This window comes from Diachasma alloeum, unplaced genomic scaffold (assembly GCF_001412515.2).
Source record: "Diachasma alloeum isolate Michigan unplaced genomic scaffold, Dall2.0 Dall_scaffold_00307, whole genome shotgun sequence".
NCBI classification, from domain to species: Eukaryota; Metazoa; Arthropoda; class Insecta; order Hymenoptera; family Braconidae; genus Diachasma; species Diachasma alloeum.
Genome location: NW_021680446.1, coordinates 412940 through 434297, shown reverse-complemented (window position 1 = coordinate 434297; position 21358 = coordinate 412940). Strand labels below are relative to the sequence as shown.

The window sequence follows — 21358 nt, the reverse complement described above, 5'->3', positions numbered from 1 at the left end:
CCAGGTTGACGATTTGCTAAAAATATAATTTCGTTCAGAATCGAGGATCAATAGGTGATTGATCGATTATTGCCATTAACGCTGAAAAATCGAAAATAAAAGACCCAAAATTGTTATCAGATAAGCGACGCGTGTGAGAGGAGTCATCGCGTCCCATGATTCCACTTCCGGTTCTACTTAAACCCAGGCACCTACACTCGTTACGAATTTTCTCACTTTTTTCTCTCCCGCGATAAAAAAAAAAACGCGTGAATCATCACTCGCGGAGGAATTTATTCCCCCGATCACAGCTGATTCCACCGTCAGTCGGCCCATGCTACTCGCCGCGATCGCACGTGCCCCCACCCCTCGGCGATGCATACCGGTATGAGGAAAAATCTTGAGTAATTATGTGAGAGGAAAATCGACAAGAAAAACTTTTCTCTGTTGCTTACCAATTGCCAATTGTTTAGTTAATTAATCGGTTAATTAGTTGTTTTTTTCGTGGTGAAAGTGACGTGACTGTCAGCCGGAAGTTGTGGAGTTCCGGTGGAAGTGATCGGAATTGTTTATTTATTTGTTAAAATTTTTTTATGGGAAATCGATTGATTGGTTGGGAAAAAGTGTTTTTTTTCGATCGGTGAAATATTGAGTCTTTTTGGAGGGATTGGATGAATGAAGGAGATGGAGGGGGCCGCCCACGGGCGCCGGGTGCACGGGCTCAGGCGGGAATTTTTTAAACCCGTAAGTTGTCTTTCTGAATTGAGAAAATGAAAATATAATTGTGCGGAATTTTCCCGGAAAACTCTCGCGTCAGACGTTTTCTTGGGCAAATCGTAGCTGACGATTTTGTATGTTTTTTATTTTTGTTTAGTCTGTTTTTAGAGTAAATGAGGGTGGCGAGTTTGCGGAATTTAATTTTGTTGTTTTTTTGGGGGAAAAATAATAATTTCAGTTGGCGGTGAGTGATTTTTTCGCGACGAGTGCTGCTGTCGTGAAAACAGGCACCTTCGGACTCATCTCCTCGTTCCCTTTCATTGCATACCAACCGAACGGCATTCCACATTGTCCGTTCCAAAGGCCAACGCGTTTCATTCTCAATTGAAACGAAAATCAAAGTGTTACAATAATTTTTGTCATTTTTTCTTTCATTTCGCAATCATGATTTTTGCATTTTCCAGTTGCTTTTAAAACTGATAAAATTCGATGTCAATTGGATCTTTTTATCGGACGGGATGAGCTATTTTCGACGCTTAAACGAATCGAGAATTTTGATAATTTACGAGCCATTATAAATCTTGTAAAATTATTTTTTCCTAAAAAAAATGAAAAATAATTTAGAAAATGAAATTTTTTTTTTCAATTCCGAGGCATCGATTCGGGAGTTTGAATATTCATCTTCGTCAGCTGATGTGTTACAGAGATTTCGTGCAATTTTCGCTAGAATGAATGAAAAAGTGAAATTTCTTGAAGTCTTATTCGCGAAAAAATTATTGTTATTTCAGGCAAGAAATTAAATTGGTTATAATTCAGATTTGATTTGAAATCTTATAGACTACAAGCCTGTGAAAAATAAACTAACTTCAATTTTTTATTATAATTTAAACGAAACTATCATTTTTCGTAACTTTCACGTTAAAAAATTGAGGTAAAAAATTGAAAAATCGAACAAATCTGAACAATAAAAAAAATGAGGTAGCACAATTTTCGAAATTATACAAAATTGCCAGTAGCATGAAGTCATCTTTTTTTGACAGAGTCCCCCTCCCAAAATGTTCAATACTCAGTAAAAAAATTTCCCCCAATTTTTTGCATGAAAAAAAATTGCGAAAAAGCAAAATTAAAAACGCAATTATTCTCCGCAATCAAATTTTTTCCCCCAATTTTTTGAATGAAAAAAAAATTACGAAAAAGGAAAACTAAAAAAGCAATTATTCTCCGCAATCAAATTTTTTCCCACAATTTTTTGAATGAAAAAAAAATTGCGAAAAAGGAAAATTAAAAAAGCAATTATTCTCCGCAATTTTTTCCCCCAATTTTTTGAATGAGAAAAAAATTGCGAAAATGGAAAACTAAAAAAGCAATTATTCTCCGCAATCAAATTTTTTCCCACAATTTTTTGAATGAAAAAAAAATTGCGAAAAAGGAAAATTAAAAAAGCAATTATTCTCCGCAATTTTTTCCCCCAATTTTTTGAATGAGAAAAAAATTGCGAAAATGGAAAACTAAAAAAGCAATTATTCTCCGCAATCAAATTTTTTCCCACAATTTTTTGAATGAAAAAAAAATTGCGAAAAAGGAAAATTAAAAAAGCAATTATTCTCCGCAATTTTTTCCCCCAATTTTTTGAATGAGAAAAAAATTGCGAAAATGGAAAACTAAAAAAGCAATTATTCTCCGCAATCAAATTTTTTCCCACAATTTTTTGAATGAAAAAAAAATTGCGAAAAAGGAAAATTAAAAAAGCAATTATTCTCCGCAATCAATTTTTTCCCCCAATTTTTTGAATGAGAAAAAAATTGCGAAAAAGGAAAATTAAAAAAGCAATTATTCTCCGCAATCAATTTTTTCCCCCAATTTTTTGAATGAAAAAAAATTGCGAAAAAGGAAAATTAAAAAAGCGATTATTCTCCGCAATCAATTTTTTCCCCCAATTTTTTGAATGAGAAAAAAATTGCGAAAATGGAAAACTAAAAAAGCAATTATTCTCCGCAATCAATTTTTTTCCCCCAATTTTTTGAATGAGAAAAAAATTGCGAGAGAGGAAAATTAAAAAAGCAATTATTCACCGTGATAATCACTTCACACATTCCCCCACTCTTCCACACCCCGACTATTACCTAATAAAAACTTGGGTGTCTCACCGCCACGTGGAGTGAGGCGCGCGCATCGCTAGCTGAAGAAAAAACAGATAAAAAAGAGCTAGTAAACCGACGGAGCAACACGCGTCCAGTGTTTTCAGTGCCGCTTTGGAAGTCAGATCGATTTTATCGCGTTATTACCCAACACACACGCACCAAGTCCGCACGTTTCCGCGGAGATAATTGATCCTAACCTCCACGTGCGCTAATGATTTTCTTCATAAATGGAAAATCCTTTTTTTTCCGATAAAAAAAAAAATTGTTTTGACTGTTGCGCGTAGTTTTGCGGGCATGGGGGGATCCCGCACGCACAAAGGGACTCGGGGACAGCATCCGGAAGTGTGTCAAGGTCCCGTGGGTACGGAGGCAGTGGACAGTGACAGTTGAAAATTTTTTTTGATTTTTTTTTTTGAGTTTTTGCGAGTTCTGAGGGCGCGAAAATTCAGTCGAAGGGAGGGGGCGCGGGAGAAGGGGTGGATGGGGTCCAGAGGTGCCACGAAAGGGTCTACGGTAATAATTTTTTTTTTAAGAATTAATTTTTGAGCGCAAATGCACTTTTGAGTTAATTTTTGAGAATTTTTTGGAAATTCAAAAATTTTTTGGAGTCGAAAAAAAATTCTGGAGGGGGGGTTGTGGGGTCCAGGAGTACCCCAGAAGAGTTATTTACTAATTTATTTATTTATTAATTTATTTATTTATCTATGACGCAAAAAAAATTTTTTTCATTTTTTGAAATTTTTATTTTTCCCCTGAAAATTACCCCTGCAAATTCCCCTAGCTCTCCAATGACTCAACTCGGGAAACCCCGAAAGCTATTCAGTAGTTCCCGAGATATTTAAATTTCTGTACGTAAACACGAGATAAATTTCATTTTACGACTGAATTTCCTCATTTCCGAAATGTTTTAAACCTCCAACCGCTCGAGTGAAAATAAAGGTCATTGGTTCACCTAATGCGAACAGGCTCCCATGGCGTGAAAAATAACTTTGACACTTCTAATTAATTTTATGATTTTTTTTCCAATCTTATAAAAAGAGAGGCGATGGTGCAATCGTAAATCGTAAAGAGTCGATTGTTTACAATATTTTTTATTCAATCTCAATTCTTCATAAAAAATAGTGACATTTTTCCTTAGGACCGCATATTCTCGAGATAATTACACAATCACATAATTATTTATTTAATCAATTTTTTAAAAGCTGAAAACACTGAGTTATATTTATAATGGGTGATCTTACTCCAAAATACAAAACACTGAAAAATATTCTTTGTTGAGAATGTAATTATCTAGAAAAGAGGTCTTTGATATTTTCCCCTAGGGGCACGCGTGCTCCAGATCGTTGTAGAACGACAGAAAGTGTCATTTGACTCGATTCGGCAATTCCATTGTTTCTACAGTTCATAAGCATTGGATTATCTCGCTAACGAGAGATCCGACGTCAACATATTGGAAGGAATTTTTTTTTAATTTCAATTCGCTACGGAAAATTGTCCTGTGCCGTTTTCCCCTAGGATCGCACGCGTTGGAGACCATTATACAATTCAATTTTTTTTACACTGTATAAACATTGAATCATCTTGATAATGAGTAATTCTACGTCAAAATGCTGAAAGAAATTTTTTTTACATTTCAATTTTCTATGAAAAAATGTGACGTTTTCCCCTAGGATCGCGCGTGCTGAAGACGATTATACGACAATTCTATTTTTGTACACTTTATAAACATTGAATTACCTTGATAATGAGTAATCCTACGTCAAAATGCTGAAAGAATTTTTTTTTACATTTCAATTCTCTATGAAAAAATGTGACGTTTTCCCCTAGGATCGCGCGTGCTGAAGGCGATACGACAATTCAATTTTTGTAAACTTTATAAACATTGAATTACCTTGATAATGAGTAATCCTACGTCAAAATGCTGAAAGAATTTTTTTTTACATTTCAATTCTCTATGAAAAAATGTGACGTTTTCCCCTAGGATCGCGCGTGCTGAAGGCGATACGACAATTCAATTTTTGTAAACTTTATAAACATTGAATTACCTTGATAATGAGTAATCCTACGTCAAAATATTGGAAGAAATTTTTTTTACATTTCAATTCTCTACGAAAAACTCCTGTGACGTTTTCCCCTAGGATCACACGTGCTGAAGACGATACGACAATTCAATTTTTGTAAACTTTATAAACATTGAATTACCTTGATAATGAGTAATCCTACGTCAAAATATTGGAAGAAATTTTTTTTACATTTCAATTCTCTACGAAAAACTCCTGTGACGTTTTCCCCTAGGATCACACGTGCTGAAGACAAATCAACAACCATTATTTAATCTTCATAAACATGTGATCATCTCGATGACCAGTCATTTGACGTCAAAATAAAAGATGTCTCGAGACATTTTTTGTCAAAAATTTAATCATCTACAACGAATTTATCCCGAAATTTTCCCCTAGGATCACGCGCTCTGAAGATAACTCCACATTCAACAGAAGCGTGTTCCGTTTAATGGAGGGAAAAAATTCGTATTTCTTTTTTTTTCAATTCCAATAATTTTGTCACTTTATTTGCTAACAAATAGTTTCCAGAAAGATCGATCCCCGGGCGTTTCGTAATTTATGCGGCATTTCAACCTGCGTCACGTATATCCCCCCTCTCTGTCTCTATCCCCATTTTGTGATGAATGTCAATGAGAAAAAAATTGCTCGTGAGATTGTGCTCTGACAAATGATTTTTTATTCCAAGTGGGAAGGGGTCGCGTGTGGGCGCGAGACACGTCTGACCGCCTCTGACGTGCTCACTCCGTCCAATGAGAGATTGGAAATTTTTGATTATATCATTTTTCGAGCAGATTAGTGAGAAATCGTTCACATTCGGGGGAATTCGAGTTTCAGAAATTTTTTTGGGAGGAACGTATGGGGCAAAATGGGCTTGTGAGTAGTGATTTTTGCAGGGAATTCTATGTACTTTTTCATAGTATTTTTAAATTTTTGAAATTTCGAAAAAATTTCGGGAAATTTTTGAGTTTTTATCAATTGTTTGTTTCAGAGTCCTCGTCTCTTGGATCTTGAAGATTTTATTTTACGGGATCTATGGGGTAAAATGGGGTTTATGGGTAATGAATGTTCTGGGGAATGTCATGTACTTTTTGAAGGTATTTTTTATTTTTCAAAAATTTCCGAATTTTTTATGAAATAATGCAATTTTGTTGAATTTCATCTCTTGACTTTTGCCGATTTTTTGTCTCCGGGAATTTTTTGTGAAAAATCTACGGGGCAAAACGGGTGTAATGAGGGTTGTATATTGTGGGGGAAATGCATTCCTTTTTTCTGATATTTTCAAAAGCTGATAAGAGCTGAAATATTCGTTTCCCTTTTTTTTCTCGTTATTTTCGTGAGGAATTCACATGCGACCGTTGACCCACTTTTCAGACGTATGTGCTAATTAATCTAGAGTTAAAAAAACACCGGACGAGATGGATTTATGGATACTACCGTGCGTTGGCACATTATCCATCGCTGTTTCATGCGTCAGAGTAATTAAATCAATTGACGAAACAAAAACAAAACAAAAAACGAGGAGAAAAATAGTTTTAAAAAAATGATATGCATTTTTTTTCTTGAGAGAAAAATTAACGAAGAGGCCTTAATTAATTAAAAGTAGTGATAATGATCATATCAATGTCGATTATCAATCACTTATGTGAGACAAAAGAGACAAATATTACGGATGATGACGATGAAATAAATAGAAAGAAAGTTCAGAAACCGTCTAGACATCGGGGAAGTACGCGACGTAGTTGAGGGACCGGTGGTCGGGTCATAAAGTGATAAAAGCGGGTCAGCTTGGGCCTTTGGTGTTGGAGTAGTGGCCAAATATTAAAATAAAGAATATTTGGGAATGAAGAGAGAGATAGGATGAGTGGAAAGTAGAGGGAGAAATGAAAGGAAAATTGAATGAAAGGGACAAGGATAGAACTGGAGACCTTTTAGTATTTTGCGAGTGGAAAATAGAGTGAGAAATAATGACCGCAAAATTGAATGAAAGGGACAAGGATAGAACTGGAGACCTTTCAGTATTTAGGGATGAGCAGAAGTGCGAATGAATCAGTTGTGACCCGGAGTTTGAGATATAGTCCCGCGACCTTTGACAGAGAATCAATCGCAGAGTAACGACGAACTTTCAGTTCATTCGATGTATTTGAATATCTTTTTCGTTGTTAAGTAATGTCAATCATATCTTGATAATAAGAGTATGGAGATGAATACATTTATGTATTCAATTAGTGGATGCTCTTCGGACCCGACCTTGTGGTGAATTGATTAATTCATGGAATTAATTTATCGATTTCAGATGTCAGAATTTCCCGCTGACACGGAGAACGGCGATATGCAGGCCGTCATGGAGAATTTTCAGAAGAAAAATAATTTGGTCAGTGGGAGGTCACATCACCTTCCACAAGTCACCAGTTCCTCACAGGTAAAAAAATTAAAAATGCAGACGCGCGAGCCTCTAAACAAAAAAGTGTATTTTCCAGAAATCACAAACTTTCCCTATTATTCCCCAGAAATGACGCGGAACTACCTAGAGAAATTCCTCTAGGGATAAAGAAAAAAACTAGGACAAGAACTATTCTCCCGGAAAGTCCCCAGAATTCCCAAAAAATTCGTAGGGAAATCTCAAATTCTCCCGGGAAATTCCCCAGAAACTTTCTAGAACTCTTCAAAAAATCCCCAGGGAAATCCAAGAATTCATTAGTGAAAATACACCATTTCATGTCAAACTAAAAAAAACAAAGATGAAACCTGGACTGTCCTAGGGACTTTTCACATTAAAAATCCCTAGGGTACCCCTACAATTTCCCCCCGGAATTTCCCTAGAAAAGAATCATCGAAAAATTTTCAATTCCCAAAACTAAAATAAGAAAAAACATAGTTCGGTCCAAATTCGGGGACCCTAGACCCAGAAATCCCCCAGAACCCCCCTAAAAAAAGTCCCTAGAAAATCCTTTCATTCCGCCTTTTCCAAAAACACCGGCAAAGACGTCAGAAAATTGTCGATTTCTTCCCACAAAAGGCCGTTATCAATTAATCTTCTTATCTCCTTCCATAAATCACTCAAAAACCGATATGAAGCCGTTATCACCCCACACATGTGCGAGTTTCCGGGAATCCCCTCCCTTCCCCCTCTCCTCTCCGCGGCCGCCACAAAAGCGCAAAGAATACAAAAAACAGTCATCAAAAATTTTGACGGAATGGAATTTCCAAAAATACGTAAGTTCTCCGGAACTCGAAAGTGTGGCATAACATCCAAAAATATCCATACGTCATCGTTCGGGGTTGTGTTTTGTCACCTGGATGACTCTTCGCCTGGGAATTCCTCGGAATCCATTCATTTTATTTGCATTGACGAAATTCCGATGATTGTCTGCATCAATTAAAAACCAAATGGCCACATCGATTTTTCCCGCCTCATTAATTGTTGAATTATCTCACGAACGAGTGGTTCTAAGAAAAAATGCCATAAAACATTTTTTATATGGAATTTTCCCAGCTACAAAAAACGTTATGTAATATTTTCCCCTAGGACCACTCGTTATCGAGATAAATCGACATTCATAACATCTGTCCCATTCGACCCATCGAATTTTCCACATTTTCTCCCATAAATATCGCGAGAACCGGAGGGACTAGAGAATTTAGTATGGCGTCCTTAAGAAACTAGGGAAATTTCCGATGAAAATCCCTCGTCATGACCCCATTTTGCCCCACATCCAGATCCCCCACATCGAATGCAAATTTTGAGATCTAAAATTTGATTTCCTGCATGTTTCAACACCTTACGGGGCAAAATGGATTCACCACCAGTGTTTTGAATCGTAAATTTCCCCAACTTTCCAACGATCCCTCTTTCAATTATTCATCTCCTCAAGTTCCTGAGAAAATGATGATTTTCCCTGACTAATTGAATCCAATCACGTTGTCCTCCACCTTGAGGAGCCCTGGCTCATCATCAACTCGTCTCACACTTGCCAAAACTCCCCCACCAGCCACCTCATGACTCAGAGTTCCTCGACGATTTGAAAATAGCCCAAAAATTGAACTAAAAAAACGCATCATCCACGTTAACCAATAGAACAACCTCAAACATCTAAATTCACTCCACCCGACTCTATTTTTCCCCCAGTTGCTGAATCAGAGTCAGAGCAGTAGTAGCACAAGCAGTACAACAACAAGCAGTAGAGTTGCTAAATCCTCCCAGAGGATTTTAACATCATCATCGTCGAGTGAAATGAAAGCAAGCTCCATGAAGAGTGATCTTACTGAACTCAAAAGGGGAATTTCTGAGATGAAAAATATTTCGACCAAGTTTTCAAGGCTGAGGAATAGTATGGAGAATCTCGTTGACAGGTAAATAATTTTTCATCAATACTCATTTTTTTCGATTTTTTTTTTCATCCAATGTTGAGGTTATTTTCCCCTTTCATTTGAATTCTTGAGTTGACCTGGAGGTAGAAGGATAAAAATGAAACCATTCGATAGATCGGAAAATTCTCTATGAAATTAAAAAAAAGACGATTTATTTTGCCCCATTAGATCCAGAGATAATCCCAAATCAAATCCTATAGATCGTTGATCGATATTTTCCAAGAACTAAAAACCGTTTTCTTATTTTTCTATCGAACATCTGAGTTGACCTTCTGATAAAAAGATTAGATTACGAAATATCAATCCATTTTGCCCCAGTACTTCCCGACAAAAATCGCGAACCAATTTCCATACATCATTTATCGATCGCTAGATCCCTTTCACGTTTTGCTCGATATCTCGGGTTCTATGGCCTCAAAATGGACCATTTTTTTTTTATTTCGTGTGAAATTTCTAGATCTATCGAATGAAGCCACCCTCGACCCTCCCCCACTATTCCTTCCCGCCGAAACCCCCATCATTCAAAAATTCAAAAATGTGAAAATTGATTTTCACTCATAACAGACGATTTCCCCACGTAAAAAGGACGAAAAAAATTGATAATAATCATGCTCATGATCCTCTGACACTAGAGAAGGCAGTGTCACCGAGGAGGATGACATGTCGGAGCCCCTGGTGACATTTCCAGACCCAGACACACCCCCACCGGCCTCTGGGCCCGGAACACTCACAGTCGGTTCTCCAGCACAACTGGGGACATTAAATCCCCTGAACAATCTTCACAGTATAACACCGACAATAAACATGTCGACAATCGGTCTGACCGGTGGCCAGGAGACAATGAAATTCGAACAAAAGAAGATGACGAGCGCATCCAAGACCAAGGTGAGTTGACACCCAAGTGTGAAGACATCTTTCAGGGAAAAAATTCGGTCGAGTGACGAGTGATTGGTATTTTTTTTTGTACTCCGGTCAAGGTCGACATCTAGAGTCGCATCGGCTGCCAACATTTTGCTTGTAATTCAGATCGACAATGATGAAGTGGAAGCAATCGATCGATTATCAATTACCAATTTATTTATTAAGAGTTCAGACGAAAGACCATCGAAACCTATCAATGGAAGTATACAAACTGGACGATTTCACCTTTTATTGAATACTAGGGGGCTATGCCCTGCACATATGACCCCCATATAATCCCCATATGACCCCCATTTGACCTCCATGATCCTTATTCCGACTCTTGTGACCCTTAGTTTCTGACCCCCATAACCCGAGTTTGGACCCTTACTGTGACCCTTATACAGACTCTAAATCTGACCCTTATTATTCTTATTTGGACCCTTAATCTGACCCATAATCTTGTGACCCTCAATCTAACCCATATAACCCTTGTTTAGACCTTAAATCTGACCCTTGTTATCCTTATTTGGACCCTTAATCTGACCCATAGTCTTGTGACCCTTAATCTGACCCATATAACCCTTATTTAGACCCTAAATCTGACCCTTGTTATCCTTATTTTGACCCTTAATCTGACCCATAATCTTGTGACCCTTAATCTGACCTATATAACCCTTATTTAGACCCTAAATCTGACCCTTGTTATCCCTATTTGGACCGTTAATCTGACCCTTAACCTGGGCCATATGACCCTCAATCTGACGCTTGTGACCCTTTTTTGACCATTATTCTAACCCTTATGACCCTTATTCTGATTCGCATGGCCCTTATTCTGACACTCATGACCATTATTATGACCCTTGTGACCCTTATTCTGCCACTCATGACCCGTATCATGACCTTTGTGACCCTTATGATTCTTTTTCTGACCCTCATGACCCTTATTTTAAACCTTGTCCAGCTATTGGCCTGTTTACTCTATACAACTTTTCTCAATACGAAAATCAATGATTTAAATGCAGAAAATACAGAAAATTCCCCAGAAAAAGAAAACGATCTATCATTTTTCTACGATAACTCGAGAACTGGAAGAGATGGAGAAACGAAACTCGTATCATTGGAGAGGTGGGCAAATTCCCGGTAAAACACACTGATCATGAACCCATTTTGCCCCATATATTGTTGGAACATTGAGGAGAAACTTCGGGGGAAAAATGTATCCCATGGAGTTTTGAAGGGAAATGTATAAATAAGATTTAATTTTTTTTTCAGGTTGTGACTGATGGATTCAGCGCAGAGAAAGCAACAGCAAATAGCGCAGAGATGCGTGCACTCCAGACTGGTGATGTTTCATACAAAGAGGAGAGTGCGGCGACTGCTGCACGCGCACGAGTCGAGGTCGACGGAGTTTCGGCGGAGAAAAGCGTCGCCGCAGCACGAGTAAGTATGGAAAATCTTTTTTTTAACTCATTTTCTTCGGAATTTTTTTCTAATTTTCCATCTCTTCAATTTCCCCACAAAATTAGGAGTTTTCAAAGAAAGTCTTATTTGAATTTAACGGGGATTTTTGATGATTGATTTGTGTCAAGCGAAGTTGTATATATCTCTCTATATTTTAAAAATCCAAATCGACTTCTGGTGATCAAAATTTGATGCTTGAAATTAAAACTCCACAATTAAGGGTGACGAAGGTCGCGAGGGTCAAAACAATGGTCATAGGGGTCAGAATAAGATTCACGAGGTTCAGGATAAGGGTCATGAGGGTTAGAATAAGGGTCATGAGGGTTTGAATAAGGGTCATGAGGGTCAAAATAAGGGTTCCGATGGTCAGAATAAGGGTTACGAAGGTCAGAATAAGGGTTAGAGGGTCAAAATAAGGACTACGGAGGTCACAGTAAGGGTCATCAGAGCCGAATAAGAGTCACGAGGGTCAGAATAAGGTTAGGAGGATCAGAATAAGGGCCATGAGGGTTAGAATGAGGGTGATGAGGATCTAAATAAGGGCCACGAGGGTCGGAATAAGGCTCATCAGGGCCGAATCAGGGTCACGAGGGTCGGAATAAGGATCAGGAGGGTCCGAATGAGGGTCACGAGGATCAACATAAGGATCACGAGAGTATAATGAGGGTCAGATTCGGGTCACAAGGGTCAGAATAAAGTTGATGGGGGTCGGTGAGCGAAGCGAGCAGGGGGCGTAGCCCCTAGTAAATATATATATATATATATATATATATATATATATATATATATATTTGTATACTTCTACGGATAGGCTTCAATGGGCTTTTCAAGTCTTAATAAATAAATTGAAATTAGAATTAAAAAATGTCGACATGAGAAATGCGGAAAAGTGCGGCATTTCCCAGGGACACGCGGAAAACATTGATGGAAAAATCAATGGCCACGTGTGAGTCACGTCTGGGTTGCGACGGGCAACCCCGATCCTCCCCGGTCGATGAACACCCCACTCCTTCAAATGCCCTAGAACAACCCTCTAGACTGCAGTCTAACATTTCGCTCCAATGGCGACAGTTTACTCGCGATCATGGGCTCCAGGTTTACTCGAATACCTCGAGGATTATTCCCGGATATCACCAACAACCCCAAACCATCGTCAAGGTCGTTAAGTCCGTGTGATCAGACTGATGTGGTTCGTAAATTAGTGACGTCTTTTTTCATTTATTTCAAATCAGTCAGCATTTTCTTGAGGAAAATTAGAAAATTCCCACCTCTATTTTCCCTCAAAAACACAATTTTTTTTTCAAAAATAAAAAACGACAATTTTTTGAATAAAGAAATAGCGAATTTTCATTTCCAATTAAAAAAAAAATTATTTTTACATTCCTTTCCATTTGTTCTTAATTTCGGGAATTTTTCTCTTTCTCAAAAAAATGATTAAACAAACAAATCCAAATTTCTTGTTTTTCCGAAAATGAATGAAAAATAAATTTTTCTACAATTTCCCTATTTTTTTTCTTCAAAATCATATTTTTTAATATTTTTATTTTCCTTCTCTTTGAAGAAAAAAGGATTTTTTTAAATAAAAAAACATTGGAAAAAAATTAAATCGTAAGAATGCATTAAACCCTATTTACCGAGATGTGACGCCTCCTCTCGATAAATATAACCGTCAGTCTAAAGTGGGGAGGTCCCCGGACGCCTCCACTACTCATCACCCAATTCGCATATCCAGTCCTGGCAGCCACCGACACATGTCCCATTCTCCCCCTCCAATCGGTCCATTTAAATCGTTTTAATATCCCAAACATTGAGTCAGTAGCAATGAGTCCACCTTGGCCAGTGAACAGGCGTCTCCAGCACGATTTTCCCCCCTCCAGGGGGCATTTGGTAATATCCGGAAGCCGTCCGTGCCGACCCGCGAGCCCCCCAAAGCCGTCGATTCCATAAAAAAAAAAACAAAAGGAGTGAATCGTTGAAATTCTTATCCCCGTGACGTACGCTATTTAATTTTAGAGGTCCCCCTTGTTTTCCGAGACGAGATGTCACGATTACACGTGTTTCTATCATTTATTTCGTGAGGAAAACAACGAATAATTTTCATGTTGCGAAAAAAATACAATTTTTTATTGACATTTTTTTTCATTTTTTTTTCCACAAAGATAGTGACTCTGGGGTCGTCATTAGGTGGTCATCATCGACCCCATTAAAATAATTAATTGATAATGTGGATGATTTCCAGGAGCAGAGGAGTCTGAAAACTGGTGATCTGTCTCATCAAGAGAGCAATAATGTCGCGGCATCGAGTATGAAGCTACAAAGTGACTCTTTCAGTTCAGAAAAGGTAATTGTTGAAAGATAAATAAGTACATGAAACTGCCTGGCATTATTCAATAATAAAATAATAAACGGAGCGGATTGCGACGGGAATGCGTTTCGTTTGAGTGGAGGTATCTTATCTGCAGTTATATAAAAAGATATGAGTATCTGGCCGGATGATATTGGCCGCGAATGAGGCACTAAGCAATGTTAATTGGATGATAATTCGCTAGGCTTCATTGACACATTCGGGGAAGTGTAAAAAAGGGAAAATAAAAGTTTGCGGTTCGGACTAATGATACGATAATTCCCAGAAAATCTGTGATTCCTGGCGGCTGTTCAACAATTCTTGGGTCAGTTCCGTGCCGACTTCGGTGGAGGAAACGCCAATTCTCCTGGTTTTGTCGTTTGATATTTTTTTTCCTCTATTTACTCCTCTTTTATTTCGCTCTGACGTTTCGCGCGCCATTCGCACGTCGCGAACCTCCGAATTCGATCCGCGACGCATGAACAGGCTGCCAGTGGCTATTGATACACTGCGCGAGGAGGAAGTGAAGCTGTTCAACATGAGAAAGTGGAGTTTGGACTCGACAATGGTAAATAGCGAAAACTAATTTTTTGGTCATTTGAAATTTCGCGGGCCGGAAGTGGGGGGATTTCCTCGGCGGAACACGGATTTTGTGGGAAATTTCCCGCGCTTTCCAATGGCGCAAGATCTTTCTAAATTGGATCAACGGTTCTCGAGATATTCAGTGTTGAGTGAAAGGAAACATGATCGATTTTTAGAAATTATTTGTTGCGACGGTTTTGTGATGATTCAGCTGTTCAGGATTAGGCGGGAAAATTTTAATTATATAGATTCTTTGCCAAATTTCCCGCTCTTTTGAATGGCGCTGGATTTTTTCCGATTCGACCGATAGTTTTCGAGATAGATAGGGTAGAACTAAACTCTGAAATTTGAAATTTCAAGACATGACTTGTATCGATTTTTCGTCAATGACTCTGCGGTTATTGATCAACTTAATAAATTTTTCCTCATACCACTCTATAGCGGAATTTTCCGCTCTTTCGAATGGCGTCGGAATTTCCGCGACAGATCTATTACTTCCCGAGATATCGGCATCTGAATTTGAAACCAGAATCTCCAAAATTTGAACGTTTCGCAGAAGGTTTACGAAGCTTTTGAAAACGGCGCCAGTTGATACCGCAAAAATATCCCAAATATATAGATCCTGTGCTAAATTTCTCGCTCTTTCGAATGGCGTCAGATTTGTTGCACTACGACCACTACTTTCCGAAATATCGCCCCCTGAGCTGACTTCCAAAATTCCCGAATCCGTCCAAAAATCAACCCAACTCACCACAGCTCCCGCTATTCCAGAAAGCAATGGCAGCCCAGCAGCAGCGTCAAACGGTCACTTCCTCTGGTATCTACAACCACGAAAAGCACATGGCCTCCTCCTCCCAATCCTCGATAACCTTCGCGAAAGGTGTAACCTCGAAATGCTCCATGATAAACGCAGCAAGTGCTGTCAACCAACTGATGAACGGCAAGCGTCCGCAAGAGGAAGACCTCTTGACGATGCCCCTGGACGATCTCGACCACCTCTGCTCGTCCTCAAAACAGTCCGACGTGGACCGGGCCCGGGCCAAGTACTCGGGCTTCCTGGACCACTTCGTGGACCGCCTAAAGTCCCTCGAAAACTCGAAGTCCCCAACCGCGCCGCTCCTCCTAAACCGCGTAAACGACATAATCCGGAAAGCGTGGGCGGTGCCGACGCACGGTCACGACCTGGGCTACACGCTCTGCAACACCCTCCGCACGCGGGGTCTCCTGGACCTCCTGGTGACCAACTGCATGGCGGCGGACGAAGAACTCCAATTCTCCTCCGCGCGTCTTCTCGAGCAATGTCTGACGACGGAAAACCGCGCCCACGTGGTGGATCACGGTCTGGAGAAAGTCGTAAACGGCGCATGCGTCTGCATAAAGAACACAAACTCCGTCGACCACTCGCGGGTCGGCACGGGTATCCTCGAACACCTCTTCAAGCACTCGGAGGTGACCTGCAGCGATGTCATCCGCCTCGGCGGTCTCGATTCCGTCCTCTTCGAGTGCCGGAAGAACGACGTGGAAACCCTCCGCCATGTTGCGGGCGCGCTCGCGAACCTCTCGTTATACGGTGGCGCGGAGAACCAAGAGCAGATGATCAAGCGGAAGGTCCCGGTCTGGCTGTTCCCCCTGGCCTTCCACAACGACGACAACATCAAGTACTACGCGTGCCTCGCCATCTCGGTCCTCGTCGCGAACAAAGAGATCGAGGCCGCGGTCGAGAAGAGCGGAACGCTGAACCTGGTCGAGCCCTTCGTGACCTCCCACAACCCTTACGAGTTCGCCAAGTCGAACCTCGCGCATGCGCACGGGCAGTCCAAGAACTGGCTGGAGCGTCTCGTGCCTGTTCTGTCATCCAAGCGGGAGGAGGCGCGCGCACTCGCGGCATTTCACTTCTGCATGGAAGCGGGGATAAAGCAACAACAGGGAAACGAGGAGATCTTCAAGGAGATCGGGGCGATCGAGCCCTTAAAGAAAGTCGCCAGTTGTCCGAACGCGGTCGCGTCCAAGTACGCCGCGCAAGCGCTGCGGCTTATCGGCGAAGAGATTCCGCACAAGTTGAGTCAGCAGGTACCGCTCTGGAGCACCGAAGACGTGCGGGAGTGGGTGAAGCAGATCGGCTTCACCGAGTACGCGGACAACTTCGTGGAGAGTCGGGTGGACGGGGATCTGCTTCTCCAGCTGACGGAGGAGAACCTCAAGGAGGACATCGGGCTGACCAATGGAATCAGGCGGAGGAGGTTCACCCGCGAGCTTCAAAATCTCAAGCGAATGGCGGATTACAGCAGTCGGGACAATGGCGATCTCAATTCTCTTCTCCAGTGCATCGGCAACGAGTTCTCGATCTACACTTACGGGATGCTCAATGCTGGCGTTGACCGGGACAACATCAGGGTCATCAGCGAGGATCAACTTCTCACCGAGTGCGGCATCACCAACAGTATTCATAGGCTTAGGATCATGGACGCTATCAAGAATAGCCAGCAGAATCAGCTCAACTCGTGCGAGAATCAGAGTCCTGACAAGAGTTTGGATGTCTTCGTCAGTTACCGACGGAGTAATGGCTCGCAACTGGCTAGTTTGTTGAAGGTTCATCTGCAGTTGAGGGGGTTCTCGGTGTTCATTGATGTCGAGAGGCTTGAGGCGGGCAAGTTTGATAATAACTTGTTGCAGAGTATTAGACAGGCGAAACACTTCTTGCTGGTGTTGACGCCCAAGGCGTTGGACCGCTGCAGTCGGGATAACGAATGCAAGGATTGGGTACACAGGGTGAGTAACGAAAAATTCCCTAGGAAAAGTCCCTAGAAAACACGAAATTTTCCCGAGGGAAATGGACATTGTGATTGCATCTTCATGTGAGAAAAAAAATGAACCGTTTTCAAAATTCCCTAGATATCGTAAAATATGACTAGGATATCCCTAGAAATTCAGTTATATGCAAATCGCATATGGTTGCCAGCTGAAAAATTATCCCCAGAAAATCCCAGCAATATGCTCGATTATCACTAGAATATCACTAGATGGAAAAATACCCTAGGGGTCGCAAAATTTTCCCAGAAATTGGGGAGATTACATGTGATCTGGAGACAAAAGATCATCAGGTCCTTCCGAAAACTCCCCAGAAATAAATTATTACTAGAATGTCCCTAGATGGAACAATATCCTAGAGGTCACAAATATCCCTAGAAATGGGGGAAACGACATGTGTTCGCCCGAAAAAATGTTCAATCCCCTCGGAAAATATCCCCAGATATCCCTAGATGGAAAATTTCTTGATGGATTTTTTCAATTTCAGGAGATTGTCGCGGCGCTTCAGTCGCAATGCAACATCATTCCGATAATCGACAACTTCCAGTGGCCCGAACCCGAGGAGCTTCCCGAGGACATGAGGCAGGTCTGTCACTTCAATGGAGTCCGCTGGATCCACGACTATCAGGACGCATGCGTAGACAAATTAGAAAGGTTCGACAATCGATGAATCTTCTTCCGTCGTTGTAGAAATCTAGGGAAATTCAGGTTTTAGTCTGATTTCTGGGGTTTTTTCGTCATCAGGTTTATGCGAGGTGAGCTTCCAGCAGGCGCATCTATGTCAGGTGTCACTAGGGGAATGGTGTCCAAGGAGGCAACAACGCCGAGTACTCCAGGCAGTACCAACATGAGACATCCACCTAGTTACCAGAGAATGCACAGCAATGAGAGCCGCGGCAGTGACAAAGACTCCTCAGGTGGTAGAGATTGACTAGAAGGCCCCCCCACAGCTATTCCAAATAGGTAATATATTTTTCTTCCCATCAGTTATTGATTTATCATATCTATTAGCCATATCGACAATCGATTCTGGTCATTGGGGAAATCTGGGGTCGAAAGTGACCCCGTCGATAGTCAGGAAAATTTTGCGAGATATCGACGAGTCCATTCGATTATTGAATTGATGTTGGACATAAATTTCACGAATAAATTCCCTAGTAACCCTAAAATTTCCCTAGGATACTCAAACTTTGGACATAACCACCATACGAAAAGTAACTAGACTTTTTGAAAAACGCCTAGATCTTAGAACATATTACTAAAATATTTCTTGCAGAAAAAATACCCCAGAATGTCCCTAGTCAAGAAAATACACTAGAAATCCCCTAGATGAAAAGGCCCTGGAATAGCCCTGATCAGAAAATTCCCTATAGTGTGCCTAGATGAAATACTCTAACGATTATCCTTGGGTGAAAATCCCCTACAATATCCCTAGAAAATTCTCCAGCAGACTATAAGGAATAAATTGGGTTTTTCTGGGGGAAAACTATTTTCCTGGCTATCGAATAGAGTCATCATCCCCCACCCATCCTCCACAAAAATGATGGAAATAATGGTGGAAATATTTTCCTTACATGCAGTACGAGTCAGGAAAACTGAAGCTTCTGCAATCGGTTGAAAAAAATATTGAATAATAGGTCAGTCAGTTATGACTACTGTCAATGTGTTCCCTAGCATGATCTGTAGCCCGTCGTACCCTCCGAACGTAGCGATGTTGATAATTTCCCTAGACGAAGCAATAGCTAATCTTCTGGGGATTTTTTTTTTCTAGACTGAGGAAGACTTCGAGTCCTGGCTGGCTGATGAGCATCCCGCCAACGTCTCCGCGTCTCAAATTCGTTCACACACATCCTGGAAGGGACCCAATTCCCCAGCGCCCACCCAGGCATCCACCCACACCCGCGAATCGATCAAAGTCCCTAGAACTTTTGGACGAGCCTGAGAACCTGGAGAAAATTGAGAGGCTATTCGCCTCGAGGCCTCCACCTCTCCTGAGACCTCGCTCGAGGAGTCTAGACGGACTCCTAGACGATGATGCCCAGGAGAAAACCCCAGAAAATCTTAAAAAATCCCTAGACGAACAAAAACCCGAAATTCCTCCAAGAACATTCGAAACTCTGAGTTTATCTACATATGATAATTTCCCAGACACTTCCAAAAAGTTCCTAGATATCGGGGAAAACCACCAGAATATCCCTAGACGTGAAAATTCCCTAGGAGGGATTGAGGGTTCAGAAAAAAGTGAACAATCGGGTTTTTCGGAGAGGAGAAAAATCGGAGAACATTGTGGGGGAGGAAGTGACCCTGGAGAAATTCCTAGGAATTCCCCAGCGACCCAAATATCCCTAGAAACGAAGTCCGGTGAGGTTGGGGATAGAGAGGATGGGGAAAATGGGGATGAGCCGTGTCCATTACCAGTGCCAAGACTGAAATCTCGACAAATTCGTAACCAGGCAGCTAAAATAGCACAAGAAGAGCACACGAGAATATCATTGTCCGATGATGACGATACAATTGACTGCTGTGATAAAAATAATGAAAAAATTGATGATAATGTGAGGTTATGTCCAAATAATTCGGAAAATGATGGAAATTTGGATAAAAAATTTTTAGCAAAAGCTAAGAGCTGTGGGGATGGACTCGATGAGAATGAGTCATTATCTTCATTCAATGCTAGTGTTAATTCACTTCACGTTGACAATGAGCAAAGACGTAAACGTAATTTTATGAATAAATGTGTTAGTAAAATGAGATCACTCATTAAAAAGTGATGTGTTTAGGTTATTAATTTAATTGAAAAAATTTGACGAGGGGTTGATGAACAATTCCGAATTCAGTTGTATACTCTGTGAATTTTCTAGTGACTTTTTGATTAATGAGTGGAATTTGATTTTTTTTAATCGGAAAACTATTTGAATTGTAAATTTTAAAAGCTGGGAAAATCTAGGAAATTTCTCAGAAAATCCTCAGGAATTTTTCTAGGGAATTTCCCTGGAGGCGTTCTCAGGACAATTCTTGGATAAAATCCCTAGGGCATTTCTGGGGAATTGACGTGATTCTAGGGTGTTGTCCCTAGGGGATTCCTAAAAAATCTCCAGTGCCCCCCAGGGGAATTCTTGCGGAGAAATTTCCTAGGTAAAATTCTCTGTGTCATTTTTTGACAATTTTATCTGTTGAATGTTCTGTTGCTGCTTTTTATGTTGAGTATTAATGTGTAAAAATGAATTTTTCATTGAAAAAAAAATTTTTTAATATTTAAAAAATGGAAAAAACTTATTAAAAAAATTGAAAACCCCTCGTGACAAAAACGGCAGCGAGACTATGTAACAATTGTGCCTGAATCGTGTCTTAAATCAAAACATTACATTGTTCATTTAATATTATTCTACCCCAATTTTATATTTTATTTTTATGAACAAAATTTAAATAACACGAGGTGCTTTATATTTATATATAATTGTAAAATAATATTCCTTTCCTCACCAACTGAGAATGTATTATAGCTATTTTAATAGTCGTGAATTATTTTTAAAAGAATTTTAATGTCTCAGTTCAAATGATTCGCAAGAATTCGTTGATTAGGCAGTTTACTACCGTTGAATGACGTTATTTAATGAATTGATCTATCGATTGGACTGTTGATTAAGCTGCTGACGCGATAATCTATCCTCGTAAACCGAAAATTGAATGAGAAAATTATTTTTCATTCTCTTCTTACGACTATTTTATCAAATTGTACATTAAAAATCAATCAGCGATTGTAATTAGTTTTTACGGTTGTTTCGTACTACGTCAGAGGATTTTCCTTCGTTTTTTTTGTCAGTGAAATTTTTATTATCGATTTATTTTTATTTTTACCAAAGTTCAGGAGAAAATAAAGGAAAAATCAGGTGAATAAACATGAATTGATTAATTTTTATTATCTATCCCCCCATTTAAGACACTTCACAATTGCCCAATGATTTATCTAAGCGAAAACATAAGAAATGGAA

At 40.0% G+C, this 21358-nt stretch overlaps 1 protein-coding gene across 5 annotated transcripts in view; it reads left to right on the top strand.

The window, feature by feature from the left end:
- LOC107039805 (sterile alpha and TIR motif-containing protein 1) overlaps positions 1-20818 on the top strand; it is a 27615-nt gene extending 6797 nt beyond the window's left edge. The window contains exons 2-11 of one of the 5 annotated variants that reach the window (XR_001460979.1): positions 7194-7319; positions 9027-9250; positions 9901-10153; positions 11444-11611; positions 13872-13973; positions 15330-17327; positions 17854-18020; positions 18111-18329; positions 18947-19003; positions 19138-20818. Coding sequence is in view for 4 of the 5 variants with exons in the window: in XM_015259618.1 (XP_015115104.1) it covers positions 655-723; positions 7194-7319; positions 9027-9250; positions 9901-10153; positions 11444-11611; positions 13872-13973; positions 15330-17327; positions 17854-18020; positions 18111-18297 (3294 nt within the window). In the remaining variant the exon portion in view is untranslated. Of the gene's footprint in view, positions 1-320; positions 724-3318; positions 3351-7193; positions 7320-9026; positions 9251-9900; positions 10154-11443; positions 11612-13871; positions 13974-15329; positions 17328-17853; positions 18021-18110; positions 18330-18946; positions 19004-19137 lie in introns of those variants that run through there. The other 4 variants (XM_015259621.1, XM_015259618.1, XM_015259619.1 and 1 more) reach the window with 4 other exon arrangements.
- The last annotated feature ends 540 nt before the right edge of the window (positions 20819-21358 follow it).